General features: G+C 38.7%; 4 protein-coding genes across 9 annotated transcripts; all 4 read right to left on the bottom strand.

Moving 5' to 3' along the window:
• Positions 1-7,031: 7,031 nt before the first annotated feature.
• LOC135678103 (calmodulin-like protein 11) lies at positions 7,032-8,931 on the bottom strand. Its single transcript, XM_065190497.1, has 4 exons — positions 8,550-8,931; positions 7,919-8,076; positions 7,774-7,854; positions 7,032-7,703 (listed from the first exon to the last, which is right to left on the bottom strand). The coding sequence occupies exons 1-4, from the start codon at positions 8,620-8,622 to the stop codon at positions 7,569-7,571; spliced, it is 447 nt and encodes a 148-aa protein (XP_065046569.1). The 5' UTR covers positions 8,623-8,931; the 3' UTR covers positions 7,032-7,568.
• A 2,363-nt stretch (positions 8,932-11,294) lies between these two features.
• Positions 11,295-15,817, bottom strand: LOC103990932 (uncharacterized). 5 transcript variants are annotated; one of them, XM_065190495.1, is made up of 5 exons: positions 15,363-15,817; positions 14,858-14,930; positions 14,647-14,734; positions 14,158-14,565; positions 11,295-12,220 (listed from the first exon to the last, which is right to left on the bottom strand). In XM_065190495.1, the coding sequence occupies exons 3-5, from the start codon at positions 14,704-14,706 to the stop codon at positions 11,564-11,566; spliced, it is 1,125 nt and encodes a 374-aa protein (XP_065046567.1). In that variant the 5' UTR covers positions 14,707-14,734; positions 14,858-14,930; positions 15,363-15,817; the 3' UTR covers positions 11,295-11,563. The 5 variants fall into 5 exon arrangements, with proteins under 5 accessions (XP_065046567.1, XP_009408512.2, XP_009408508.2 ...); XM_009410237.3 differs by lacking the exon at positions 15,363-15,817 and adding an exon at positions 15,066-15,356; XM_009410233.3 differs by lacking the exon at positions 14,858-14,930.
• A 132-nt stretch (positions 15,818-15,949) lies between these two features.
• LOC135678102 (large ribosomal subunit protein uL4-like) lies at positions 15,950-17,145 on the bottom strand. The gene has a single exon (XM_065190496.1). It carries the CDS (start codon positions 17,128-17,130, stop codon positions 16,183-16,185), a length of 948 nt encoding a protein of 315 aa, XP_065046568.1. The 5' UTR covers positions 17,131-17,145; the 3' UTR covers positions 15,950-16,182.
• A 340-nt stretch (positions 17,146-17,485) lies between these two features.
• Positions 17,486-25,224, bottom strand: LOC103990935 (calcium-dependent protein kinase 10-like). Of its 2 annotated transcripts, XM_018829016.2 has the most exons (8): positions 24,962-25,224; positions 23,907-24,857; positions 20,624-20,767; positions 20,299-20,451; positions 19,789-19,904; positions 18,790-18,957; positions 17,934-18,158; positions 17,486-17,827 (listed from the first exon to the last, which is right to left on the bottom strand). In XM_018829016.2, exons 2-8 carry the CDS (start codon positions 24,736-24,738, stop codon positions 17,705-17,707), a joined length of 1,761 nt encoding a protein of 586 aa, XP_018684561.2. In that variant the 5' UTR covers positions 24,739-24,857; positions 24,962-25,224; the 3' UTR covers positions 17,486-17,704. The 2 variants fall into 2 exon arrangements, with proteins under 2 accessions (XP_018684561.2, XP_009408515.2); XM_009410240.3 differs by having other exon boundaries at positions 23,907-25,224.
• Positions 25,225-25,436: the final 212 nt, after the last annotated feature.

Raw genomic sequence — 25,436 nt, 5'->3', positions numbered from 1 at the left:
TATATATATATATATATATATATATCATAATTAATCTATTTGGGATATGACAGACATATACAAGGAAAATATGACTAACATTGTTTCAACCATACAGCTATGATCAGATTATTTATGAGCATATAATTTGTTGAAAACTATGTGAAGAATGTGTGGACTGTCATCTTAAACAAGTGAAAAGAATAGCCACTTGCTGTTTCTTTGTGACTTGCACTCAGTATATAGTAGCTTATACTACCCAAACTATTGATTTTTAGTTCATACAAACAAGTTCATGCTCTAACTTCAGCTGTATTGGTAGCATATACTACCAAACTAATGATTTTTAGTTCAGCTGCATGGATCAAAAGTCTAACTTTTTCCAAGTTTGAGGCATAATCTTACATTTTTGTGGCACATTTTTACACCAAGCAGATGCTGAAAGTTCCTCGTCTAGTAATTTTCTTATTGCCAAGTTTTTTTTTTAATCTTGCAAGGATAGTAAAACGACCGCAGTTAATATGAGGAAGAGATTAATCATAGCCCATGGCAAAGTAAATGTACATTTTCATCAAAAAATCATGCTAATTTTGGTTGACTTTTTCTGAAATGAAATAGAAAGCAAAAGACACCTGAAAGAAACCTGAGTGTACAACTGACTGTATGAGCTTAGAACAAGTGCAAATCTTTTGCTGACATGTTTTCTTGTCTCTAACAACTCTCTCAGTCCCTTTAATCTTTTTGTAGATTATAATTTCCTTGTTCCCAAAAGCAGATTCTCATCTGACACATCACTTTCTTAATTGCTCGAATTAGGCTGTTGATGGTGTGTACTGATTTCAGTATGCTGCCGTATAGGAAATCTGCACCAGACAGCTGCTTTAAGCAATTGATAGAACAGCAGCAGCATCATATGAGAATGATGCTGCATAGTATAATGCGTATTGGGAATTGGGAAAGAACATGATGGATTGAGATTCAAAAATTATGTGTAATAAATCAAATTGGTGCATACATACATACCAACCAGACTCAATTCCTTTAATGAATATTTTCTAAAGCAAATTTATCTTTATTCACTCAAAATTTTTTTTGTTTTTTTGTGAATGATCAACTCGAGTAAATCGAGTCGATCCAACGAGAATTGGTGAAGTATTTAGCAATTGAATTGGTGAAGACTAATTTCTTTTGCATTGAAATTGTTATCAGTATGTAGTCTACCTCTTAACTATTGACTACTATATGTGCATAAAATCATAATGAGTTGACCGACCCATCGATTACAAAAGTTGTAATAGACAACAACATGCAATGTTCATTGTAACCTATGAATTGTTTAGGAAAGCAAAGATTCCAAAGATGAATGAGTTTATTCTCTACCATTCCCACCCAAGAGAGATCACATGTACTCGTTAATATGCTCTCCTCATCCTTTAACCTAGTGAAGTGTGAAGCTCTGTGAGAACCACATGCAGGCCCAGGCAAGATGGTCCCATGCATCTCTCTCTCTCTCTCTCTCTCTCTCTCTCTCTCTCTCTCTCTCTCTCTGTCTCCAAGTTAATAAGCTCCAGCATGCATGACATTATTCATTGTTGTCTTTTGATTCTGGACCACGCTTTTGCACTATTCTTAGTCTTCCTTTAGCCTTTAAAGCTAAACCAGACTACCAATGACAAGCATATACGATAATAAGCCTTTCCCCTTCCTTTGTCCTATATATTTTCCCTCATCACCTTCTTCCTCCTCCACAGCCGCCTTAGAGAAGAGCCATCCATCTTTCTATCTTGTGTGAGAGGGCCATGAGTTTTGATGGTGAGGGTGGTGCACCACGAGAAGCTCAAGCTGCCAGCATGATCTGATAACTCCATCCTCTTTTATCTTCCAGATCATGGATGAGGACATGCAGATCATGTTGCAGCTTCATCTACTGGTGGGGGCACCAAAACTATGTTTCGATCCCCAATTTCTTTCTCCCTCTAAACCTATTAATCGAGCTTTCATGAGAAACCTAACTTTAACCTCTCTCTCTCTCTCTCTCTCTCTCTCTCTCTCTCTCTCTCTCTCTGTGATCTGTGAGAGAGAGACACAGAGAGAAGAGGTCGCTAAATTGGAATCCATCACTCTTCGTTTTTATTATTCTTTATGCTGATCTTGTTGATACTTTGTGACGCAAAGAAGACCCGCAAGTTTGAGAGGTCGGCCTTGAGAGCTGAACCTACAAATTATCCTCTGTGAGTGCTTATTATATTTCATGCTCTGATGAATTGATTTGACCACCATATTTTGCAGTATATATTCTCTTAGACAAAGATTTGTTATTCCTTCAGTAGTTTCTTTGAATTGCAACAGGTACAGAATATAACCCTAAGTTTCATTTATCAACAACATATGTCAGCAATCTCATTTACCATAGCATGTATTTTTCCATCTCTTCTCACCTTTTAATTTGCTCTCCTCAGCACCAACATTTGCATGCAAATTTTGTATTGTGACTTCATGAATATACTATAATCTGAATGATATGATCCATTTGTTGCACTTTGTGCTCATATTATCTGTTGCAGATGCTGCAGTCCCACAGGTTCTCAATTTAATTGCCTGACCTAATTTATGATGAACAACATGGACTTAGTATAGTTGCAGTTAATCTATTAGAACTGGGATTTGTTACTGCAAACTACATGCTTCAACCTAGCACTTACCAGTTACCATTTTTTTTCCCTCTTCTTTCTGAAGCCTTACATGATCACTAGTTTGATAGATCAGAAAGAGGACAGATATTGTACAGCTCTCTCTCTCTCTCTCTCTCTCTCTTCTGCATTCATTTTCCTGAGGTACATACAAATATGTGGTTTTGTTCTCTAGTACTCATTCAATGAGCTTGTCTCTCATCTCAAAGGTGCTCATTGATGTTAATTTGTTGCTTCTCTGACAACCTTGGATCTCTATTCTCTTGCTTGCTACAAGTGTGCCAAGGAGTCCATCAATCTCTGCATGATTTATTTGTCTGATGTCCACGAATCAGTCACTGCATGCTAATTTACCAGTGGGAGATAAATGCTGATTAGGTATATATATATATATATATCCTGCTCTCATGTAGTGTTGTTCGCTTCCTGCAGCTGAGTTTTGCTTCCATGCAATCCAAAAAGCCTGTCAAACCTCCCTTGAGCTCATCACCAAAATGGTATGGCTATATATTCATATGCCTGCACAAGTTTCTTCTCATGGCTCTCATTACTTTTAGTTCCCTGTGAGATGGTAGTGACTCGAGCATCAAAACATAAGAGGAATGCCGAAAGCCAAAGGTAAGAGGATCAGATAAAATGTGACATGCATGCATGTCATACTTTAGAGCCAAAATATCCTGATATCATTTTTCAGCCTGATGGATGCATATTGCACTGGCATTTTTCTTTGTAAGGGTTAAAAGAAATCAGTAACTAACGACGGTCGTATCTCATATAAACTTCATGCGAGATGGTTTGGATCATAATCTAGCTTTGCTAAAGGTCTCGGCTTGTTTAAGAGTTACTTAGTTGTCGGCGGAGTAAAATTTGATTCGAGAAATCATGTGAAGTGATTACCATCTTTAACCATTAGAAAGGATCCTTGGCTTGGTGTTTGTACGTTTATCGATCCAAGTAGGAGGCCAATATTAGATTCAAACAAGACACCGAAGAAGGCCATTCATTCATATGATACCTAAATTCGAACAAAGTTTCACTCCACTTGTTTAAGAGGGCTTTTCTTCAGCTCACAACAGCTATGAACTTAAGATTTGGTATTTGTTCTTTACTGAATAAACATTTTTTAGTTGGCTGGCTCGATCATAGTCGAACTCAATTCGAAGAAACATGTACGATAAGATCGGAACTTGATGTGTTTGCAGCACAACAATGTGATTTATTGTATTGTCAACAAATATAAGGCAGTATGATTGATTGTAGGTGGATATCTCAAATGCTCGAGGTAGGTAGGTGATCGATCATGCTTCATAGGTTTCGATCCCTCCATGTTCCAAGCATGATTCCTGCTATTGAAATTTGCAGTGAGTAACAAAAGAATTCTTTTCTCTCCTTATAATCACGAAGTAGATAAGGCGCGAAGCATGTCGATCTTCATTAACACCAAACGAAAATAATAAAATGGTATCTACTTTAATGTAAATAATATTGAAACGATTGGTTCGTCCGATAACTAAGAATTTGAACACATAAAATGATGAAATTATCCTCTGAACAAAAAATAATCCAAAATTTATGGAACTTTGAATAGATAGATCCGTGTGTCGGTAGTGAGTTAAGGAGATGAACCAAATAAGTAGGATAAAAATACTAAATGAAAGAAAGTAGCTCAATTGACATCATGAACACATTGTGATGGAAATTCTACTTACAGAACTCCACCATCTACCTTAAGACATCACAGGGTGTTGTGAAAGGAAAAGGATGAAGTTGAATATGATATCTAGGAAATAGTTCCTAAAGAGTTTGATAGCATTTTTACTGACCTTTTTGGTCAACACAGGTGATTATTCTGTTACCAATTTGTGGGGAGGGGAGAGTATTGGTTGTAAGAATTAATTCTAAACCACTCTAATCAAGTCTGCATTGAAAGATTTGCATGGTTCACTGTGGACTCAGTAAATATGTTTTGTGTTACTTTGGCTTGAACAACAAATTGAGGGACTTATTGCAAAATCTAACCACTTGACTTTGTTCTTTTTTAGGATTTCTAACTCAATTGAAGGTATGATATCCAACTGAACTAAAGTTATTCTTCTTTGTCAACAAATTTTTCCTGTTGAAGGTGAATCAGGAGTACTTCCAAGAGTTCCATTGATGATTGAGCTCCCATGAGACTGCTCATAGTTAAAGTAGTGGTTGGACCCAAGAAAATGTGGTTTATATATGTCTGTGAAAGATTAAGTTTATGAGGCTGTCTTCTTCTCTATTGCCCCTTTCTTTTCTGATATGTAGTGAAATGATAAATTGAACCACTCCATGAAGTGTCAAAAACATGAACTCAAACAAATGCATTGTTTATTTTAGTTATTAGAGGGATTCTCTTAGATTGAATTGCATACAAATCTCAACCTAGATAAAGTGGCAGAAGTGAATTAAGGACTGACCATAGCTTCGAAATGGTTTCGATGTTGATAATTATAGATTTGTTCTACATCAGGTTTTTCTTCAACTACAATGGAAGCATTTTAGATCAGATTCATATATAGGGTGAAAGATATGCAACCTCTTGTGCTTAAATCTTTGAGATTTCACAGGTTCACAAAATTCAGAAGTCTCTGCATTTTCCAGCAGTTTATCCTGTCATTACAGAATCACAAATTTCAAATCTTATTCTTATTCTTAGCTGCTAGATGAAGGCCACACAAACTAGTTATGAAATCATGTCATATCTTAAAAGTGATCAAGGTTGCATTCATCATTAGCCTTCAATCAAAACAGTAAGTACATTTACTGCTAGCCATTCCACTCCAACTACTTTGAACCTTAACCGAAAAATGCACTAGTAAGTATCACTAATAGAATTTGTGAAGAGACTATAAACTATGTCCAAGTTGGAGGATAAAAGAAATGAGTGAGAGAGAGAGAGAGAGAGAGAGAGAGGTGTTGCAGGAATGGGCCAATTTTGCATGCATGGATAATTTAAGCTTGGTTGGTGTTCGTGTAAATAATCTTAAGTCGTGGCCTCGGGGCCGACGCGATTGGGTTCGGGTCCGAATGATAGGGATCTTCTTGAGACAGTCTTCGAGTCCACCAAGGTGGTCGGGACGATGTCGTTGTCTCCTCCGAGCAAGAACTCCTCGGCTTCGCGTCTCGTGGGGACCTTCGGCTTCGCCCCTGCATAAAGGTTGGGTCTGGGTGCTCGGCCCGACCCATCCGATGATCAAGTTAGTTGATGTGAAGGGGGATTCAGATGAAAAAGTCTTTTTGTGTGCCTGTTTTTTTTCTCCCTTCCTCCCGACAAATGAGGGGGTATTTATAGGGAAGCTTACTGCTTCTTGAGCTGCCCGTTTGCAGGGGGTAGGCTGGTAGCGTCTGACACTGGTGTTGGCGTGACATGAATAACCGAGCCTGAGCAGTCATTAATGTGCCTCGACCGACGTTATGATCTGTTTGACCAGATACTATCACGTCAATCGAGGCATGAGACGTTATCTGACGTCAACATAGTCTTATCATAATTACTATCGTCGTCCGTTGCTATATAGCAATCTCACGATCTCCCTTCCAAGAACAATCAATTCATGTGCCACACCCTATTTTGGACTCTTTGGGCTCAATGCAATTAATTGAGCAAATCAAATGCCAAAAGTTGATGATATAGTTTTTCTTTTTTCTTTTTTTTGGTAATAGGTAGAGTAACATGATCCCAAACTCTACAAACTATTACTTCTCTATCCAAAGTAGTTTGATGTCTGAATCCTATTTGGATATTTATTTATTTTTAATTGATATATATATATATATATATATAGAGAGAGAGAGAGAGAGAGAGAGAGAGAGAGAGAGAGAGAGAGAGAGAGAGAGAGAACTTATGTTCTTCTCAATATAGTAGCCCTTGTTCTAAGGAACAAACCCATGCAACTGTCAGAATTTTAAGCTGAGGAGACATAAAAATCAATCATGCAGAGAAAGAAAAATAAAATAAAATCCTAGAGTTGAGTTCAACCCCCACCAATAAGCAAGCAAGCAAGCATGCATACATACCACAAATACACTGGTCTTCCATTCAAAAGTTTGCCTGGGTCTCTTCCACAACCTCCTACCTAGTCCACACAACATCTGACCTGACTTAGCCCATTTGACTCTCCTGGTTGAACTCTCCAAATGCATCCCAATCACGGAAACCAGTAGTGCAGGTCACACTCGATCCATGTATTTTTCTCTAGGATCGAAGTCTTTGCTTTAGTAATTACCCACTGCACTTTATTTTTCATCCCATAAACATGATGGAAGTTGACATCCACAGAGCATGATCTGATCTCTATTTCCCGTTGCAACAAGAAGAAGAAGAAGAAGAAGAAGAAGAAGAAGAAGGGAACTTTTCCATTCAAGTTAAAAGCAGCATGAGACTCGACTCAGAAAAGGTGTAAACAAGCAGATGTGGAGATTCCTACAACTTGCACACCAAGTCTCGGGTTCTGATCCGAGCTTGGCCGCTGTCGATCGGTCACCATCGTTTCGAATGATGCCAGAGTCGATTGCCATCAGCAAAGCTTCTGATAAAGTTGATCAGAACAGAGATGCAATTTTGATCACTCCACACACACAGTTCATCTATTTGTTGGAAGAAGTAGTCATCAAATTAAACTTGCAGTGGTCATCTGCTTTGATCACAAATATAAAACTCAGCAAATTGTGTTTGTGATTCTGAGAGCACCTCCTCTGGCACACATCTCCTTCGCGCAAAGGATTCTCGATCAGATCACAAGAAAATATCACTTGTCCGGTGCATAATTGGGAAGAAAAGAATCGATAAATAGGACTGGACTTGCTACTACGACAAAACAACGTTAATAGACTGTGGTTCCTTGAGACACAAGGAGTGAATTCGGATGTGCATCAGACAGCCATCATCATTCGCACGAATTCCTCGTAATTGACTTGCCCATCTCCGTCCAGGTCGGCCTCTCTGATCATCTGATCCACCTCCTCGTCTGTTAACTTCTCTCCCAGATTCATCATCACATTCCTCAGCTGCGCAAGCAAGAACAGGAAAAGATTAGATGGCGGGCGAAAGGGGAGACGGAAGCGTCTTAACTATTACCTCGCTAGCTGAAATATAGCCATTTTGATCTTTGTCGAAGACCTTGAATGCTTCCTTCAGTTCTTCCTCCACATTAGTCTCCTGCAGAGAAGAACATGATCGATCGAACTGGCCACCGTATTCGAATGACTTGCTGGTGACTTACCTTCACTTTTCTGGACATCAGATTCAAGAACTCCCCGAACTCTATGGTTCCATTGCCGTCCGAGTCTACTTCCCGGATCATTTCATGCAACTCCTCTTCGCTCGGGTTCTGACCCAATGATTTGATGACCGTGCCAAGCTCTTCCAGCGTGATGCACCCTGCGAAACCAACCCAAGGCAAAGGAACCATTGAGGAGCAGGTAAAACACGATGAGGTTGACATGTTAAGGATTCTTTCGATGGTCAAAATTCTCTCCAGTGTTTATGTTGGAACAGGTCAAAGCAAAAGACTCCGGTGTTCTATGAGATTGGACTTTTGGACCTTGACCAGTTCACGAGCATGCGTTCCAGACCAAGGAACAATCCAAATCGACTGCTACTTTTCCAAGATGAAACTTGCATGTTAATAATGTACACAACACTGGGGATCAAGATCTTCATTTTTCATAGCATCACATAAAAATAGCTGCAGCATTATGTATGCACTGATCCATCTTATATCACTCGGGAAAAGACCAGAGGAAGCCAAAAACATGCATGCACACACCTTAAGCGTATAAGATTTGCAATCTATTCGACATAAACTGATTAACCATGAGACACAAAGAGAACAGAGGATCAAAAGAGCAAACCGTCTCCATCTTTGTCGAAGAGGCAGAAAGCTTCTTGGAACTCACTGATCTGCTCCTCTGTCAGAAGATCCATACCAGAAACTCTCTACGAAGAAGAAGAAGAAGAAGAGGAGGAAGATGATGAGTGGGGAAGTCCTCCGGGAGCTTTGGATGTTGGAATGGAATGAGTAGAGCCAACACCGTCTGCTGGCCTCTTTATAGGCCAAGGAGTCATTTTGACCCTGTCAAACCCGCGCAGTGATCGACAAGTCAAAGAAATGATCTTTTTCTTCTCACACAATCGATTCAAAAAGATTAAGATGAACAAGCAAAAAGGATCACATCGAACTCAAGGCAGTGGTGGCTCTCATTGAATGACCACCCTCTTTGTTTCCTTCCCTTCGTCCCCTTCTCTCCTGTTTCGATCTCAGGCATCTCTGCCATTATTTAGGGGTCTGTCATCCTTCATGTCCAACTGTGAACAGCTGGAGTTTCGGGCACCGAGAAGACGGCAAGTGGAGGGGGGAAGACGTAACACAGTCCCAGCTTCGTTTACCGGTTATCGTTTGACAGAAATGCCATCCATGACCTTGTGAGCATCAAAGTTTGAATTGGCTTCCGGGAGTTCGTAGATTCGACGGTCGCCGTCCATCAAAGATCTATGCGCAAATCTCAAAGCACGAGTGAGGACAAGATGGTCATTTTGGAGTGCGCAGTACGATGTCGTCGCTGACAGCAGCCGCCCACACGCGCTTTCGTTCCGGTCTCACGCGTCGCTTCGAGTTTGCCCATCACGCGCACGTGCGAAGCGACGCGTGTGAAGAGGCTGATCGGGGTTTGATCCGTGCCCCCCGCCGGGGGGGGGGGGGGGGGTAATTACCCGAAACCCGATACCGAGATGGGAACTTTGGCAGGTACCGATCGTGTCTCGGGATCCGATAAGGATCCCGACCGAATCCGACCTAAAGCTATATGGATCCGACCCGTACGTGGATACCATCAATGACGACATAAATATCTCGATATATATTAAGAAAAATCAGGTTTAGCAACATGAACTAATTTGAAACATATGAATATTTAGAATGCTTAATATATCGTTGATGTTCAACTATTTCCATCGATCAATTAAGATGCACTAAATATACTTTTTTCTAGTTAATATTGGATGAGAAATTTTAGGTTAATCAGCACGAACTAATTTGAAATATACAAATATTTAAAGTATATAATTTTTTGAATGGATGTGGAACTAATTTTTTTTTTTCTTGAACTAAGACTTTGTTATCGATCGTTAAATCATCGAAAAGATTACCGAATAAGGTGGTCTTTAATTCTCAATCTTGATAAGTTTATTGGTATACTATGGTCAAACAAAAAATTTTAGATATCAAATGTATGGTTGATGTTTCCAACCCTCAACTTTTTTGATCTTTAGTGAGCAGATGGCAATAATATTTTAGGTAATGAGATAACAACAAAAAGGTGTAGAAACAAGGAAAGAGAGGATAATAAAATTGTAGTGTTAGATGAATCTGAATGGATTAATCCATGATTGTTGGTGATATGGGAAACAATCTCACTCTCAGCATAATCTCTCAGGCAAAATAATAATATTTATTAAGCTGTTTTATATTGGAGTGAATCAAAGAGATGTATCAGTGTCCATCAGAGAGAGAGAGACCTAAAACTCAATTGTCCAATCAGATAATCTAAGCCTTCACATAACAATATTCCAGAATGAGCTTCTTCTATTTGCTCTTCCTTTATTGTGTGCATGCAAAAAGATGATCCAGAATAAGCCTCTCTTTTCTTCTTCTTCTCCTCTCCTCTTTTTCTATGTGGCAGAAATGAAATAGTTCTCTGTTTTTCATACCAGAAATAAAATAGTTCCCTTCTTTTTTCTCCTAAACTGAAACCACATGATACCCAACATGAAGGTGATTATTTTTTTGTATCAGTAACTAGTTAAATATAACCTCAAGATGACAAATGCATTTGTATCAGTAAGAAAATATGAAGGCATGACACAGAGACCTACCACTAGCTGACATGGTAGAGCTTAAGAAAGCAGGGCATTAACTGTTTTATGCATGAAAATATGTTTTATAAACTTAGATAATATAATTATCAAAAAGCATAAAATGCATAATAATGACCAAGAAGACTGCATATTCTGTAAGAGGTTAAATTTGCATACCACACTGTCAAATCTGATGTGTTTTGAAGCTTTGTAAAATTGATGTCAGTCAGTGTCCTACATGTATGACTGGCCATATGTCATATATTAAAATGAATTAACACTGGCATGGCAAGTCATAGAACGATCTGTACCATTTCCTAATCATGACTCCCTCAGTGCAGTCCAACCTTGGTGACAAAGATCATAGAAACTCTGTGTCTGTGGATTATGAAAACATGGTGCTTATCTCTCATACAATGATATAAAAGCATGTACATGTCTTCTAGGTGAACAAAAAAAAAATCTGCTAGCTGAGCACTGCCCTATTAATTCGCTAGAGATAATTACTTGAAATGGTATCACTGGATTCACATAAACAAACTAAAAGCCACTGTCAAATGAATCCAAAGAGAATCCACTTTCTCAAACCATGCAAAGTCAAGAGTAATTAGAAAGGAAGCATCGCTAAGAAGAATTTCGGTACCTCTGCTTTGAGAAGTTAAACCATATTTACTTGAAAAACATTTCACTATTTTAGAAGATCATTAGTAGCAGCTCATACACCGTGCCGTGAACAGCTCAGGTTCATTTATAACCACAAAATGTTCAATTGATTTGAGGAAATCTACTCAATTTCATTCAAAAAGTTTAATCATATTGCATATAAAAGGAAACAAGATTAAAGCTATCTAAAAATTGCAGGGTATGACGAATTCGCCTGCCATTACAATCATTCTTTCTCGATAACAAATGATAAACTCTATAAAGTTGATCAGGAGGTGATCTTCCGAAAGATAGAGATGTACCTAACATTGTTCGACCTTGTAGCAGCATGATGGTAAGTAGTTAGGGCTCAAAGAACTTCAGTAGATAATAGCTGCCTCAAGTGAAATAAATGCTCTTCGTTAGAAATATTTAGTGAGAGACGAAGATTTGTTAGAAGTGACTCCTGTTCCCAACTCAAAGGACCGGATGCATACAACGCTTGCATGGTAGATTGATATGCATGTAGCTCTAATTCGTGAATACTGGCAGCTAACTTGTCTCCAGAAATCCTTTGGCTCTCTCTCCCACCTTCATGTGGGCACAAAGACATGACATGATCAAAAGTATTTCTGGCAATATCCCTGGTATGTCTTCTACTATTTTGATTAGCGGTTTCTATTATATCATTACCACTACAACTAGCAACAGAGCATTCAGCAATCTCTTCAGTAACCTTTGTAGGTACTGCAGATGAATTTCTGAAATGCGCATCTGATGACACCTTATCAGCTTCCATCTGAGTATACATATTTATTCTGTCTCTAGCAGATTTAAGGAGTATAGCATTTTCACGAACTGTAGATTTTGAGAATTTAACACCATCTAATTTTCGTTGCAGTATTCTTCTGTCAAGCAGGTTATAAATTTCATTTTTTGAACTAGCCTTCCTTTTCTTGCCGGTGCCTCTTATCTCATCATCATGAATTGAGATATGCTGGGGTTTGAGATGCCCCTGCAGAGTTCTCTGAGGATAAATACAGCCAAAATGATTTCCATTAGTTTTTAGTGCAAAGTTAGGTTATTGACAAACAACTTAGTGTATTACAATGTATTTGGAGATAGAAGGCATATAACAACAGTGAAACTGTTCATAAAGTATCTACCAAGAGAAGGTAAACATAAATGGATAAAAAACAGATATAGTTGTTACATAATGAAAGAAGCACATAAAGAGAGGAATAAATTGTTCAAGCATAAAGAGCTACTAAAATCTACCATCAAGTCTATACCATCAAATATAATTGCTATCTATCTCTCAAAAGACAAAAAAGTTCAATTGCTCTCTCATGCATTAATATAATTTGGATGAGGGACTGTTCTTAGTTGAGCATAAAAAGAACAGATACTTCGTCTTCTTCCAGAAAGAAGAAGTATTTAAGATAGCAAGGATCCACAAAATGACCTGTTTAGCTGGTGGGATATTTTCCAACCACAAAATATCAGTTTTAGTTACCCTAGCTCGAGACATCAGAGTGACCAAAGCAATCCAACATTGTATTCAGGATATCCATAATCCAGAGTAACATACTCATGGCAGTTGGCAACGTCAGTATAACCAGGTGGTCTTCTTCACTAAGGAAGAGCACTCAGTATCTCATAGTCATGAGTTCCAAGCCACTAATCATGATTCCACTTATCCAGCTTTAAGTAAAACCAAGAATCACACTTCAACCCTTGTTTATGTCATAATGGACGAAGTTACTAAACATATTTAAGACGAAGTCTTGTGACACATGCTATTTGTTGCTGTCAACATTTTGAGGCACAAGTCTTATTTATAATTGCACCAAGGATCACCCTTAAGCAAATTCCTATCTACTACATCAAGTTTAGTATAAATAGGTCTGAACATATGTACAACTTTACAAGCACGAAGAAAAAAAACGAAATTAAAAGTTAGCTGAAATAGAAGGTTAAGAAGAAATTGCAAAATAAAACACTCAATATTTTGTCAAACAGGATGATGGTTAGCAAATACCCTCTCATATCACAAGGAAAGCTTTATGAGGCATAAGATCATTATACTTGATGGATTGTAGGTGCTAGTTAGTTAGGAAAGAACATACTTAAAAAAGTGGTGTATTAGATGTATAGCTGTTCATATGAAGGTCCAACATTATCAAGAAATGTAGAACTAGAAATCGTATTCACAAAACATAAGGTCTGTTCTACAAATAAAAAGAGGGAAATTCATTTATAGTGGGTTTGACATATTCAAAGAAGACTTGATTAGATATGAGTCAGTTTATACTCAAGGTAACACAAGAGATAAAGAAGAAACCAAAAGGAACTTGATTTTGCAATTGAATCTTCTAGTGACAACGGATTAACAGAGCTCATATGAAGTAAATTATCCAATTAGACATCAAATAGCTGGTATTAAGACATGTTAGGAAGCTTGCCTTCTTTCTTTCAGATGGCAAGCATATGACCTACAGAAATTCAAGATAATACACTTTAATGAGGAAATGCAGAACATGAAGATGTACCTTGAGTTCACTGTGCTAATATTTTGGAAGTAAAAAAAGATAGAAAGATTAAAAAATGTATATTTTATAAACACCATCTAGGATGCTATTAACTTCAAAGCAACCAAGTTGATAACGCCATGAAGTTTAATTCAAAGTTACAAGAAAAGCAAAGAGCATGCAAACTATGTAGATATCACAAGAACCTCTTGCTCTCATATATTAGAATTGTATCTAACCATAAAGGCAAACCAAAAAGTGAAGGGAATAAAATAACATAAAAACAAATGACTAGTTAACTTTATGCAATTGAAGCGTGAACTTAAATCAGTGAATTGTATCATATCACAAATTCACATGAAAAGCTCAAAGGAAGGGAATAATAACAGGCCTGAAAGAAAAAGTTGATCAGAGGTAGGTGCAAATCATTTACCTTGTTGATCATAACCCAGTGGTTGTTCTGCCAAGCTCGTCGAGACCTCAGATTAGATACATGGAACTCTTTAAGCTGGATCGAACCAAAGATTTTGGTCACAACATAATCATCACTGAGGACCTTAGCAATCTTTCCCACCCTCCAAGAATGTGCATCAAACACCTCAACAATGTCGCCAACCATCCAATGCTCCGTGCCAGGAGCATGGGGAGGGCAAGGCCTGACATCTCTTTCATGCACCTTTTCTATTATGGGCCTTCCATCTGGAGTTGCAGATAGCTCACATCTTACAGCACACTTATCAACATCAACCGATAGAACTTTTGAAGGGAACCAGGAGCCATATGGCTCCTCATTTCTTCTAAAGGCCTCCACCCAATCACCTTCTTTGAACTTCATTACTCCCTGCAAGATCCAGAATGATCAGTCAGAGATGGAATCAACAAATAACTCGAGCACCGAAAGCAATCAAATCAAGCAGAATACCGTAGCATTCCAATGTCGTGACACGGAAATCTTTTTATCCAGACGAACAGCACAGAACATATATCAGCATGCCATCCTCGCCTTTCATCTAAAGATGCCAATAAAAACAACCAAATAAGCAGAGTATTTCACTAGTATCCCTACTAAATGTAAATCCTCAAAAAAGACAGTCGATGATGCAAGAAAGTTGATTCCGGAAACTGAGAGAAACCTTCAGAAAGAAAGGATTCCAAGAATTGAGACAATCTTGGAGATGCAAAACCTAGGAACCACGAAGTTGGGACCTAAAAACAATTCAAATTAAATGAGTATTCGTCAAAGATGTCAACTAGAAACGAATGAGAGAAGTGAAAAAGGCTATGAGCTAGCATCGAACTACCAGCACTAAGAAAAAGGAAACGGGGAGCATCAAAGCCTACCAAATTCCCAAACCCAGTAGAAACAATCCGTCCAAGAAAAGATCTTTAGGGGCTTCGAGGAAATAACAACAAAAACCCATCACCTTTGCCGGATGAAAAAAACCCGCAGAATCGCATCAAAGGCATCACCTTTCCGCCAAACAAAACATACCAAGTTCGGATTTTGGACTGGGAAACAAGAAGGGGAGCAGGATTGGGAGCGACAGAGGGGAAAAGACGGAATCTTTTGCGCATTGTGGGTCGCCCCGGAACAGGAACAGATTTGAGGATTATCCAGGAGAGCGATCGGAGACTGACCTACGGCGGTTGGGGACGGATACCAGCGCTTGAATTCGGGGGACCACGACCGCTTATTCGACGGCGTGCTGGTTTGATCCAAAGATAGCTGTTTCTGATCACATCAGAGATCAAGAGAGAGAGAGAGAGAGAGAGAGAATGGGAGAGAGAGATTGCCTCTTATTTTCTTCCTCTACAATAATTCTTTGTGTTACTTTTATCTGCGGTTCTTTATATAGTTCGAACACACAGTATCATTTAAATATTTTTTTTTCATGAATTCTCAGGAAAATTATTGAACTTTCTTTGTTTTTGGCAAAATACTCTTTTTTTTTTTTTTTTCTTTTTCCCTTCAGTGCGTTGTTAATTGTCTTCTTCCTTTCATTGAATAAGTTCATACCATATTTTAGACCAATTCACGATAATTTTATGTTAATAAAAAAATAAAATAATTAATGATAAATATATATATAATAAAATTCTTTGTAAAGCACAACTCGATTTCCTCCTTTGAAATTATTTTTATTTTTATTTTTATTTTTTAAGATGACAAAGCAAAAGGACAGAGAGAGAGAAAGAGGTTTTGTTGGGTAGTGCAATAAATCAAATTGAAATAAAACAATGATATTGATTTTTTGAGGTCAATAATACAAAGGGAAGAAAAATTGAGGTAGAAGATGTGAGTTAGTTGGTCCAGTGCGTGATCAATCAATGAATGCACTACCACTGGAATAAGACCCTGTGATTAGGTTCAAACCAATTTTTTCTGTCGTCGATGTGATCAGACCCCCACCAAAAAAACTTTAGAGACTAAAGAATTCCACTTGTTCAAGCCTCCACGTTAATCTCTTCCCACCACAAAAGAAAAGGTTTCTATGTTGCGGAAGGCTTTGACGATCTTGGAACCCTCGGTGCCATAGACGATCAGGGGGCCTTTACGCGAGATGTAGCGTCGGTTCCGCATCTTCCCCTTGCCAGGACGGATTCCTTGGCTGTCCCTGGCCTTCTCGGCATCTGGGAGGGCGCCGATCTGCTTGAGAATCTTGATGGCTGAGGCAGTCTTCTCGACGCCCTCAGCGGAATCAGAGACCACGAGGGGCAGCTCGGGGACAGACTCAATGCGGTGACCGCGGGCGAGAACAAGGGAGGGGACAGCGGAAGCGGCGAGGGCGGAGGCGACGGCGTAGCGGCGCATGTTGACGTTCACGCGGCGGTGCCAGCGGCGCCAGGTCTTGGTGGGGGCGAACATGCGGCCGCCGCGGCACATGTTGCCGAAGGCACCCTGGCCAGCGCGGTGGGTTCCGCCGCCTGGCACACGGGGGATACGGGAGACGGCGCGGCCAGTGCCCCAGGACTCGGCCGAGGTCTGGTGACCGGCGAGCTTAGAGACAGCGTAAGGCTGACGTCTGTTCTTAGAGAGGTTGTCGTGCACGAAGCGAACGACGTCCGGGCGAATCGGCACCTTGAAGGCGTCAGGGAGGGGGACGGCGGCGGGCGCGTCGGTGGCCATGTCGCCCTCGAGGGGCTGCACGGTTACGAGCGGCCGGACTGCGGCAGCCATCGGACGAGGATGGCGACGGGGACTGGGGTTAGGAGGAGGCCCGAAATAGGGTTCGGAGATGGAAAGGGCGACGACCGCCAGCGGCGGGAGAGTGTTAACGAGTTTATATAGGAAGGTGGTGTACGGTAGGGTTTTGATCTCGACCGTAGGTTGGGTTCTGATCGATGATGTAGCCTCGTCCACCGATGTGCTAGTGCAAATGGTTACGTGGGCCCGGCTGAGGCCCATGTACGCTTATGCCACGTAGGCTCATGTACACATCTATAGGTTTAAAATAACATGTTTGCCCCTCCATATTTTAGTGTGTATATATATATATATATATATATATATAAAATATAATATAATATAATGTATAATTTGAAATATTTAAATCCTCAATATATGTCATTCTCCTTAGTATCTGTCCAGTAAACTCAAGTTAACCACAATTAATAGTAGCTTGCAATGAGTTCAAAAAAGTACCAAAATTTCAAACATACCTTGTCATTTTCACAAATTATTTGACTCTTTGCTTCCTAAATTTGAATTTAGAGAAGCTGACACAAAAATGATCAATATATGAGAGAAACATATGTGATAATTTCAAGGGGATATTACTGTCAATTGGATTATATTCAATACATCAGGAGAACTTGTTCATATTTTACAATTCTATACCACTGTATAACTGGTATGAAACTTGAAACAACTGCAATATTATGAATACAACAACCTTGGAGCCTCAGTTACAAGCTATCAGATTCTATATGACAATTCTATGAATGTTAATTACACAAAAAAAAAAAAAGAACAAGAATCATCAACCCAGCTTCAAAGCCTCCCTAAAACCCATACTGAAGGTAGTCTGCATCCCTTTCTTGCCAAATCCATCGTTTCCATTTTGCATCATGGCCACAAATTCATTGTAATCTACACGTCCATCCTGCGGAAAAGGAAAAAGATTTGAAAAATGAGCAGATTTTTCATCTCTTGATGTAAGTTTGGAACAAAAAACAAACAACAGATATGTTCAAATATATAAAGTTTACATTATTTTGATCCACTTCTTTGATCATGTCATCTAGGTGCACGGCTTCTACACCTAACTCTTCACAAGCCTGCTGCAGCTCATCTTGAGTTATGTAACCGCTTCCATCCTTGTCGAAGTATGAGAAAGCAGCAAACAAGTGATCCTCCCTCTCTATCTTGTTTAGATGTAAAGTGGCAGCAATAAATTCACCATAATCGATTGTCCCGTTGTTATCAACATCTGCCTATAATTTTCAATTTTGCAGCCAACAAAGGAATAAGCAAAGATGAGAAAAAAAACAATACTAAGCTCAGACACTGAATGAACTCCTCCCTCCACATGGTTTGCACGAGAAATTAATGATTTTCTTTAGAGAAGGAAGTGCCCGTCCACAGGGCAAATCAACATCTTAAATTTTGGTTTTATTCTCCATAAAAAAGAAGATTACAGTGAATGACATAATGCAAATCATCTTCTGAAGAATCTAAACTATTAGTGCACCATATAGTCATCTTATCTCAGCCAGTATTAAGCATGTTGGTTAAAACTGCAATATATTTGGATGTTGTGATAATTGCAATTCTAAAAATACCATGAATATCATATCAACAACTCTTGGTGGGAGTAAACAAAATTGCATTTGTTACCTGTGCTTAAAGGTTGTTTATGCTTGGTAGAGTTCAATATACCTATATAATTGTCTACAAGTATTGCAGATTGTATCATACTGGATGAATTGAATATCATTTAGCATAAAAGTTCTTGTAGCCTTGTTTAATCCAACGATTAAATTACTAAAAGAATGAATTTTTTGACAGTAAATTTCAGCTATTAAAAACACATTATGCCAGCTTGCAGATTTTAAGAATACCTACCGCCTGCATAAGAGCATAAACTTCTGACTCCTTGAGACAAGCACCAACCCTTTCAAATCCAGCCTTGAGTTCTTCAAAGGTAATATGTCCACTATTGTCTGTATCTATCATCTTAAACATCTCTTTAAGGCCAGCAATTTCATCCTCAGAAAGATGTTCAGCAATAACCTATAGAAGGGGCATATTTAGAGAGAAGCAATGGATAGGAGGAAAAAAAAGGGGAGGAAAACAGATTGTATGTAGCATAAAACAATTAAATCATTGTAGACGAGATAATAGAAACCAAAAGACTAACAGAATTAAGCATATGAGTTAGATTTTATAGTACGGTATAAACAAAAAGTTAGAGGGCAGACTTTGGTACAATGGTAGATTGCTCCTTTATGACTTAGAAAATCTGAGTTGAAGGTACGAAAACAACCTCTTAGACATGAGGCTGAATACATTGACCATCCCCACGAATGCATCCTTTATAGAGAAAAGGTTGAGCCAAAAGCTAAAGGAGAATGTATTAACAAATTATCAAACAGGTAGGCCCAAAACAAAACATGTCAGGAAAGACTAACAATTTTCAATAGAATGCTTATATACTTCTACAAGTTTCTTTTAACACAAGCCAGGCATCTAAAATCTTACTACAGAAAAATCAGCATCAGTTACCGGTGGTCATTCTTAAAGAGGAGGGTGAAGATCTCAAGATGACAAGCGTGATTCATCAATCTGTACCAAGGGCATGATTATTGAGCCCACTTATGACCAATTCAAAAATACTAGACTTGCAAAAACATATAGCAAGTTGCAAAATTCAGCAGCCTTAGCCAGTGTGACAGTAAGCATGCATAATAAGTCCATCTAATCATCACAGCTAACTTCAAGCAAAAGGTTTGTCTTTATCAGAGTTAAAGACAAATTTGTTCTGCCGATCTGTTCAGCAATTCATAACTATGCATCTAAAGTAGTATCAAATTATTTTCCAAGATCATGACTTCTAAAGCTTACTCTGATAGCCATCTTTTTGAGTTTGTTCATTGCAGAGAATTGTTTCAAGCGAGAGAGAACTGCAGAATCCAGAGGCTTATCAGGAGCCACTCCATCAATCTGAACCCAGGGATGACCTGGAAGGAACAGCTTCAGTAATTTAAATCACCACAGAGCTGAACCATCAAAATTTTTTAACAAACAATACATTTCATGATAGGCCAACTAGTTGGCAAGTCCATTAGAGCTTTCCAGCTTCTTTACAAATCTGGGTAATGATATTAATTCGAGTACCAAATTAGGAAAGATCAAATGGATAATCAGAGTCAAAACCTAGGTTCACCCATTAAACTTCAGGGCAAGTGATTGTTTCTGTCATGTTACACTGTCACCTCTGAGATATGTTAATGCAATAAAAAAGAGACCATGCTAAAGGCACATCATGAATTTTCTCTCTTGGAACTGTTTCAGAAAGTTCTGAGTCCTCTGATAACAGTGAATACTGTCTAAACTGAAGTAGGAGGAACTTACATAGAACTTGATGGGCAGTCAACCGCCTCCTGGGGTCCTTAACAAGCATTTTTCTTACCAGATCTTTGGCACTTTCTGAGATGCTAGGCCATGGATCTGACTGAAAGTCGAGTGAGCCATGTAAAACCTCCTCAAATATGCCTTGCTCAGTCTCTGGGCATTATGTAAATTACAGTGCATATTATTTGAGGAGGTCATAGATAAATAAGTTCTTAGACAGTATTAACTAGATTTGTCTGTATAAACAAACAAATATATATGGTAATTTATACAAATATATAGTTACAAACTATAAGCTAACATAAGTAAAATGTAAAATCCTCACCAGCCCAAAATGGAGGGACGCCACTAAGAAGAATATAAATGATCACCCCGGCACTCCAGACATCAGCAGCTGGACCATACATTTTCTTCAGGACTTCTGGTGCAACATAGTAAGGGCTACCAACCACATCAGTGAATATTTCTCCTGAAAAAGACAATCTGTCAATTAGTAGTTTCTCCCAAAAAAAGTCCAATCGCTTAAGAAAGAAGCAAATAACATATGCAGCTCATAAAATTAAAGCAGAGTGGAAGTGATTTTCCTATATGGTCACATATCCTGCTTTCTGCTACTGCAAGACATGCCATATTCAAGCATTTAATACAACAGAGATTCACTTACTTGTATCTGAATTCTAGAAATTGAATTATGTTGGGACACACATGATGCTGTCATACTTTTGGAAATGCCACATTAGCAGAAACTTGAAATTTTGTATAACATGCTGGAATAGAGGCTGATATGCAGTCACGGCCAGTACAAACTACTATAAAGCTAAAATGATGACGTTTAAGAACTTATTGATTCCATTGGATTGTTGTTATAGACAATAGACTAGATCAAGTATGTGACTGGAAAGAGTATTGAAAACACATACAGTGTGATATATCGACATTTCATGCTTGAAACCAGAGTCTAGATGCATGGTGTGTTAATTCACAGTTTTGCTAGACATGTGTCATGTCTAATTGAAAAAGGATGGCACAATGAAGAAGGTCCCTACCAATGTGAGTCTGTGAAGAGTCAATTTACACAATCTCATCCTTATGATAGAAAGGTTGTTCTAATGGCACAAACTTTGGTCACCCAAAATGTGAAAAGAGCAACCTTCTCTTCAGCTCCATTCAGGTACCTTGGTCTAATCTAACATAACAGAAAAGTAGTATATCACAGTCTGCATGGATGATGAAGCGAAGCCATCTAAATCTAAATTTAGTGGAGTTAACACAATCTTGCATCTGGACTTTCTGATTGATGTCACATGCAGCTGTGTTCATTCATGGCTTATTTAGAATTGTATAATTTTCTAAAAGCTAAATCTTCAAGAAAAACCAAGTGTCTCACAATTCAAGATGTATCCTCATACAAAAGCTTCTGTGTTAAATTTCAGAGGATCTAACTCGATCCTTCCTTCCACATTTCAAAAAAAAAATTCAGGAGTCCCTTCCATAAAAAACACTTCAAATCTTACAGAACCATGCTGCTAGCACGACCAATGACTCTTCATATCCATGCATCCCTTCAAACCTACACTAGCTTACAAATTCTTTTCACACTGCTTTTGTCCTCTTAATGCCAGATTATGATGCATATGAATTTCTAGTGCAGATAAAATTTAAACTTTAAAATAAAGAAGCCACAGGCCAGAATATTACACTGCAATAAGTGTTCCACATTTAATAAGTTAATTAACTATTGAATATCGTTTGTTCTCCACTGAAATGCTGAAAGGAAAGTTAAATCACATGCTTTACTAGACAAATTTTCTGTTCTTGCCATTGATTTGCATTAAGATCCCCACAATATTACCCAAATGGATGATTCTACACAAACTCCTCCAATCATTCACTTATGATGGTGGTCATTCTTGAAAGAAGAAATATGCTCTGCTTAGTCAAGACCTAGCCGGACTATGCTACACTAAGGGAAGCCTCACTGGAATTTAATTACAGTAGTCGTCACATGCAGGCACTGACATTCGTCTAATGTTTAAAAAATCAAATTTCCAATAAACACTTTAAACAGTACATATAGTAGAAGGGAAATACAAGATGCCTAATAGAAGGGAAATACATGATGCCTAAGAGAGAAATCAGTTTGCTCTCTTTGATTATTCCATTGTAACCAAAATGAAGCTTTTGGTTTTCCAGTTACTTGAAGCAAAATCTAACCAAATGAAATAAAGAAAATGAGTCACAAACTGAAATTCTCAAAGGAGTTCAAGCTTGAAATGCCAGTTTGACAAATCCTTTCACAATAAATATGCAACAATGAAAGACATATATTTTCTGAAGGTAAAAAGAATTACATGAAGTTGTAAATATATCAAGAAAGTGAAGGTAAGGAGGCTACACTAGGAAATATCAAATTGAGGTAAATATTTATATTTAGCCACTGAATCAAAATTTCAAAATATTGTATTAAGCTTATTAACGTGAAAAGACCTATGCAATCAATCCCGAATAGTTAGACATTATGGCTGAAGGAAGAAGATCCTTAACACTTGAAAGAAAGGATATACATGGAAGAACCATACAACAAATAGGACAGAGAGAAGAGAAAAAAAGATTACCAAAGTTCACTAATTGTTTTTTCACTAAGTTATATAGATAAATTCATGTCGAAGACTCCTCTGATATTCAGCAAAGGAGAATACTTTTGTGTCTCCATCCCCAATCTAACTACGTTCATAAATTTGTTGATACCCCTAGTTGTGCCCAAGAAGGTGTGCCAAAGAAAGAGGCAGCATTCCATACCAAAGATCCACATTTATTTGTAACAAGTGTGTACGAGAGAGAGAAAGGGGGGGAGGGAAAACAAGGGAGAAAAACAAACATGGCCGAAATTTGCTTGTTGTCCCTATCCTATATTTCACCAAGCATTGTTTATATAGTTCAGATAGAAGTCTTGAGCAGTACAAATGTGCAAAAGGTATCCCCAACTAAGCCTAAAGCAAGTTAAGCTGATAAGCAAATGCTGTAAATGAGATATATGTTAACGACCATGGTTAAATAGAGTTTGTCAGAGAATTTTCAACTTCTTGCTTTGCAGCTTACCTATTTAATTAGGTTTATAGCATCTAGCCTTATTCTCCATTTCGACCAATGCTGACCATCAAGCAAGCTCCTAACTACTGTCATAAAGGAGCCATTAAATTTTGAAACTAGAGAACTCCTGACCTTTTAAGTTTTAAATGAGTTTCCTAAGGTTTCAATAGTTACCAATTGCAGAGTGGAAGTGGTCTGAAACTTCTCATATTGCATAAAAAGATGAATAAAATAAAATGCAGACAAATCTAAAAAATATTTAGTTATTATTTTCTCCCCACAACTTGGCCCATGGTTTTGCACATCCATTGTACTGAATCACAAAAGGCCATGAACTAAAACAATAACAGATATTGAGGATCACAGTGTTCTTTGGTACAATGAGGTGTCAATTAAATTATCAAATATTTCAAGAGCAAGAACATTTAAAAAAGATGCATCTGGAGCTTCATATCTAAAGACAAAAGAAACAAAGATAAGAAGAAGAAGAAGAAGAAGAAGAAGAAGAAGAAGAGTGCCTGGTTTGAAGAAAATTGACAATCCAAAATCAATAGTCTTAAGAGGTGCATCCTCCATTTGGTTGACAAAAAGAAAATTTTCAGGCTTGAGATCACGATGCATGACTCCCATCGAATGACAAGCTTCCACGACTCCCACAATCACCCTTGCAAGCTCAGCAGCCTTTCTTTCTGTGTAATGCCCCTTCTGGATTATCCTATCAAATAACTCACCCCCAGCACACAACTCCATAACTACATGAACAGCCACGGCATCTTCGTAGGCCTCTTTGATGGAAATAACATTCGGGTGACCAGACAGATGATGCATTATCTGGATCTCCCTCCTAACATCCTCCACATCCTCCTCTGTCGTCAACTTCCACTTCAAGATGGATTTGCAAGCATATTCCTTTCCGGTTGCCTTCTCGACACAGAGATACGTTGTCCCGAACTGCCCTTGCCCAAGCTTGCGTCCTAAGCTGTAAATCTCCTTCAAATTCTCAGTTTTGCTCTTCAATACAAAGTCTGCCTGAAGTCCAGCCGCACTAGAGGCTCTCCTGATATGGGTGGGCTTCTTGGGTTGGTCCGTAGGATTTCCATGAGGTGCCGGGTTGGCATCTGCTTCAGGGACTTTGGACGGCTTTGTCTCTTCAATCAAAACCGGTTGGGGAGCATCGGTAACCGGTTTAGATGGTGTAGCTGCTAGAATAGCTGAGGTTCCCTCGCCAGTGGCCTTGCCATGCTCAGCTGGAAGAGGATCCTTGTTCGTTCGGTTACGCCAGAGAGTAGCCGATACTGATTGAAAGAAGCCATTCTTCGAGAGCCTCGGCCCAACGCATATATTCCCCATCAGATTCCACAATCAAATCTCCCGTGGATCCCTCTTCGACATTGGCTCGAACATCTCCCGGACGTGTATTCACACGTCTAAATTCCAAATGCTGCGCCAATCGAAACCTCCATCTAGAGCTGCACCTCCGACGGAAACACACATAAAAATCGGATCGTGCGCACAAATACACATGCAAAATTCGATTTTTACACGATGCAAACAAAGGACGAGGAACACGAACGAAGGGGAGTTGCAGGGAAGCTGACGCCTTTGGGAAAGAAACAACGAGACAACGGATCCAAAAACAAGGGAGCGAAACTCCAACAGAATCCTAAATATCCCTCGGCCAGTGGAAATGGGCCTGATCCTGCATCGAGTCTTGATGATTCGATGCGAGGTGGAGGCGGTGTCTCGTCGGAGAGAGAGATGGGGAGGAGGAGAGAGGGCGCCTAACGGTCCACGAACGGTCCGGAAACCGCCGGTTCTCCGTCTCTTGGACTGCCTCGTTTTTGTACCCATAACAACAACGCCTGGTTGAGTAAATTTTCATATATATATATATATATATAATTTTGTTATGAGAAAAAGAATTAATTTTGATTTCAGGATATTTTAGATATGATTCGAAACACATCTTACAAAAGAAACTCAAAATATAGGGTTTTTCTTGATAAATCGTCCATTTTTTTCTTAGAAGTATCTTTGAATGATATATT

Source organism: Musa acuminata, chromosome BXJ1-7 (assembly GCF_036884655.1).
Source record: "Musa acuminata AAA Group cultivar baxijiao chromosome BXJ1-7, Cavendish_Baxijiao_AAA, whole genome shotgun sequence".
NCBI classification, from domain to species: domain Eukaryota; kingdom Viridiplantae; phylum Streptophyta; class Magnoliopsida; order Zingiberales; family Musaceae; genus Musa; species Musa acuminata.
This window is presented reverse-complemented; position numbering and strand designations above follow the sequence as displayed.

Excerpts from the sequence above, each read along its gene's own strand:
- LOC135678103 (XM_065190497.1), bottom strand. The coding sequence starts at position 8,622 with ATGGATCTTCTGACAGAGGAGCAGATCAGTGAGTTCCAAGAAGCTTTC. Across the intron at positions 7,855-7,918 it reads TGATGTCCAGAAAAGTGAAG|GAGACTAATGTGGAGGAAGA; the intron begins GTAAGTCACCAG and ends TCTTCTCTGCAG. Across the intron at positions 7,704-7,773 it reads GCTATATTTCAGCTAGCGAG|CTGAGGAATGTGATGATGAA; the intron begins GTAATAGTTAAG and ends TTGCTTGCGCAG.
- LOC103990932 (XM_065190495.1), bottom strand. The coding sequence starts at position 14,706 with ATGTTCTGTGCTGTTCGTCTGGATAAAAAGATTTCCGTGTCACGACAT. Across the intron at positions 14,566-14,646 it reads CACGACATTGGAATGCTACG|GGAGTAATGAAGTTCAAAGA; the intron begins GTATTCTGCTTG and ends TGGATCTTGCAG. Across the intron at positions 12,221-14,157 it reads ACTGGGTTATGATCAACAAG|AGAACTCTGCAGGGGCATCT; the intron begins GTAAATGATTTG and ends ATTTATCCTCAG.
- LOC135678102 (XM_065190496.1), bottom strand. The coding sequence starts at position 17,130 with ATGGGCCTCAGCCGGGCCCACGTAACCATTTGCACTAGCACATCGGTG.
- LOC103990935 (XM_009410240.3), bottom strand. The coding sequence starts at position 24,738 with ATGGGGAATATATGCGTTGGGCCGAGGCTCTCGAAGAATGGCTTCTTT. Across the intron at positions 20,768-23,906 it reads GTCAATTTTCTTCAAACCAG|GAGAAATATTCACTGATGTG; the intron begins GCACTCTTCTTC and ends TGTCTTTTTCAG. Across the intron at positions 19,905-20,298 it reads GACTGCCCATCAAGTTCTAT|GTCATCCCTGGGTTCAGATT; the intron begins GTAAGTTCCTCC and ends TGTTCCTTCCAG.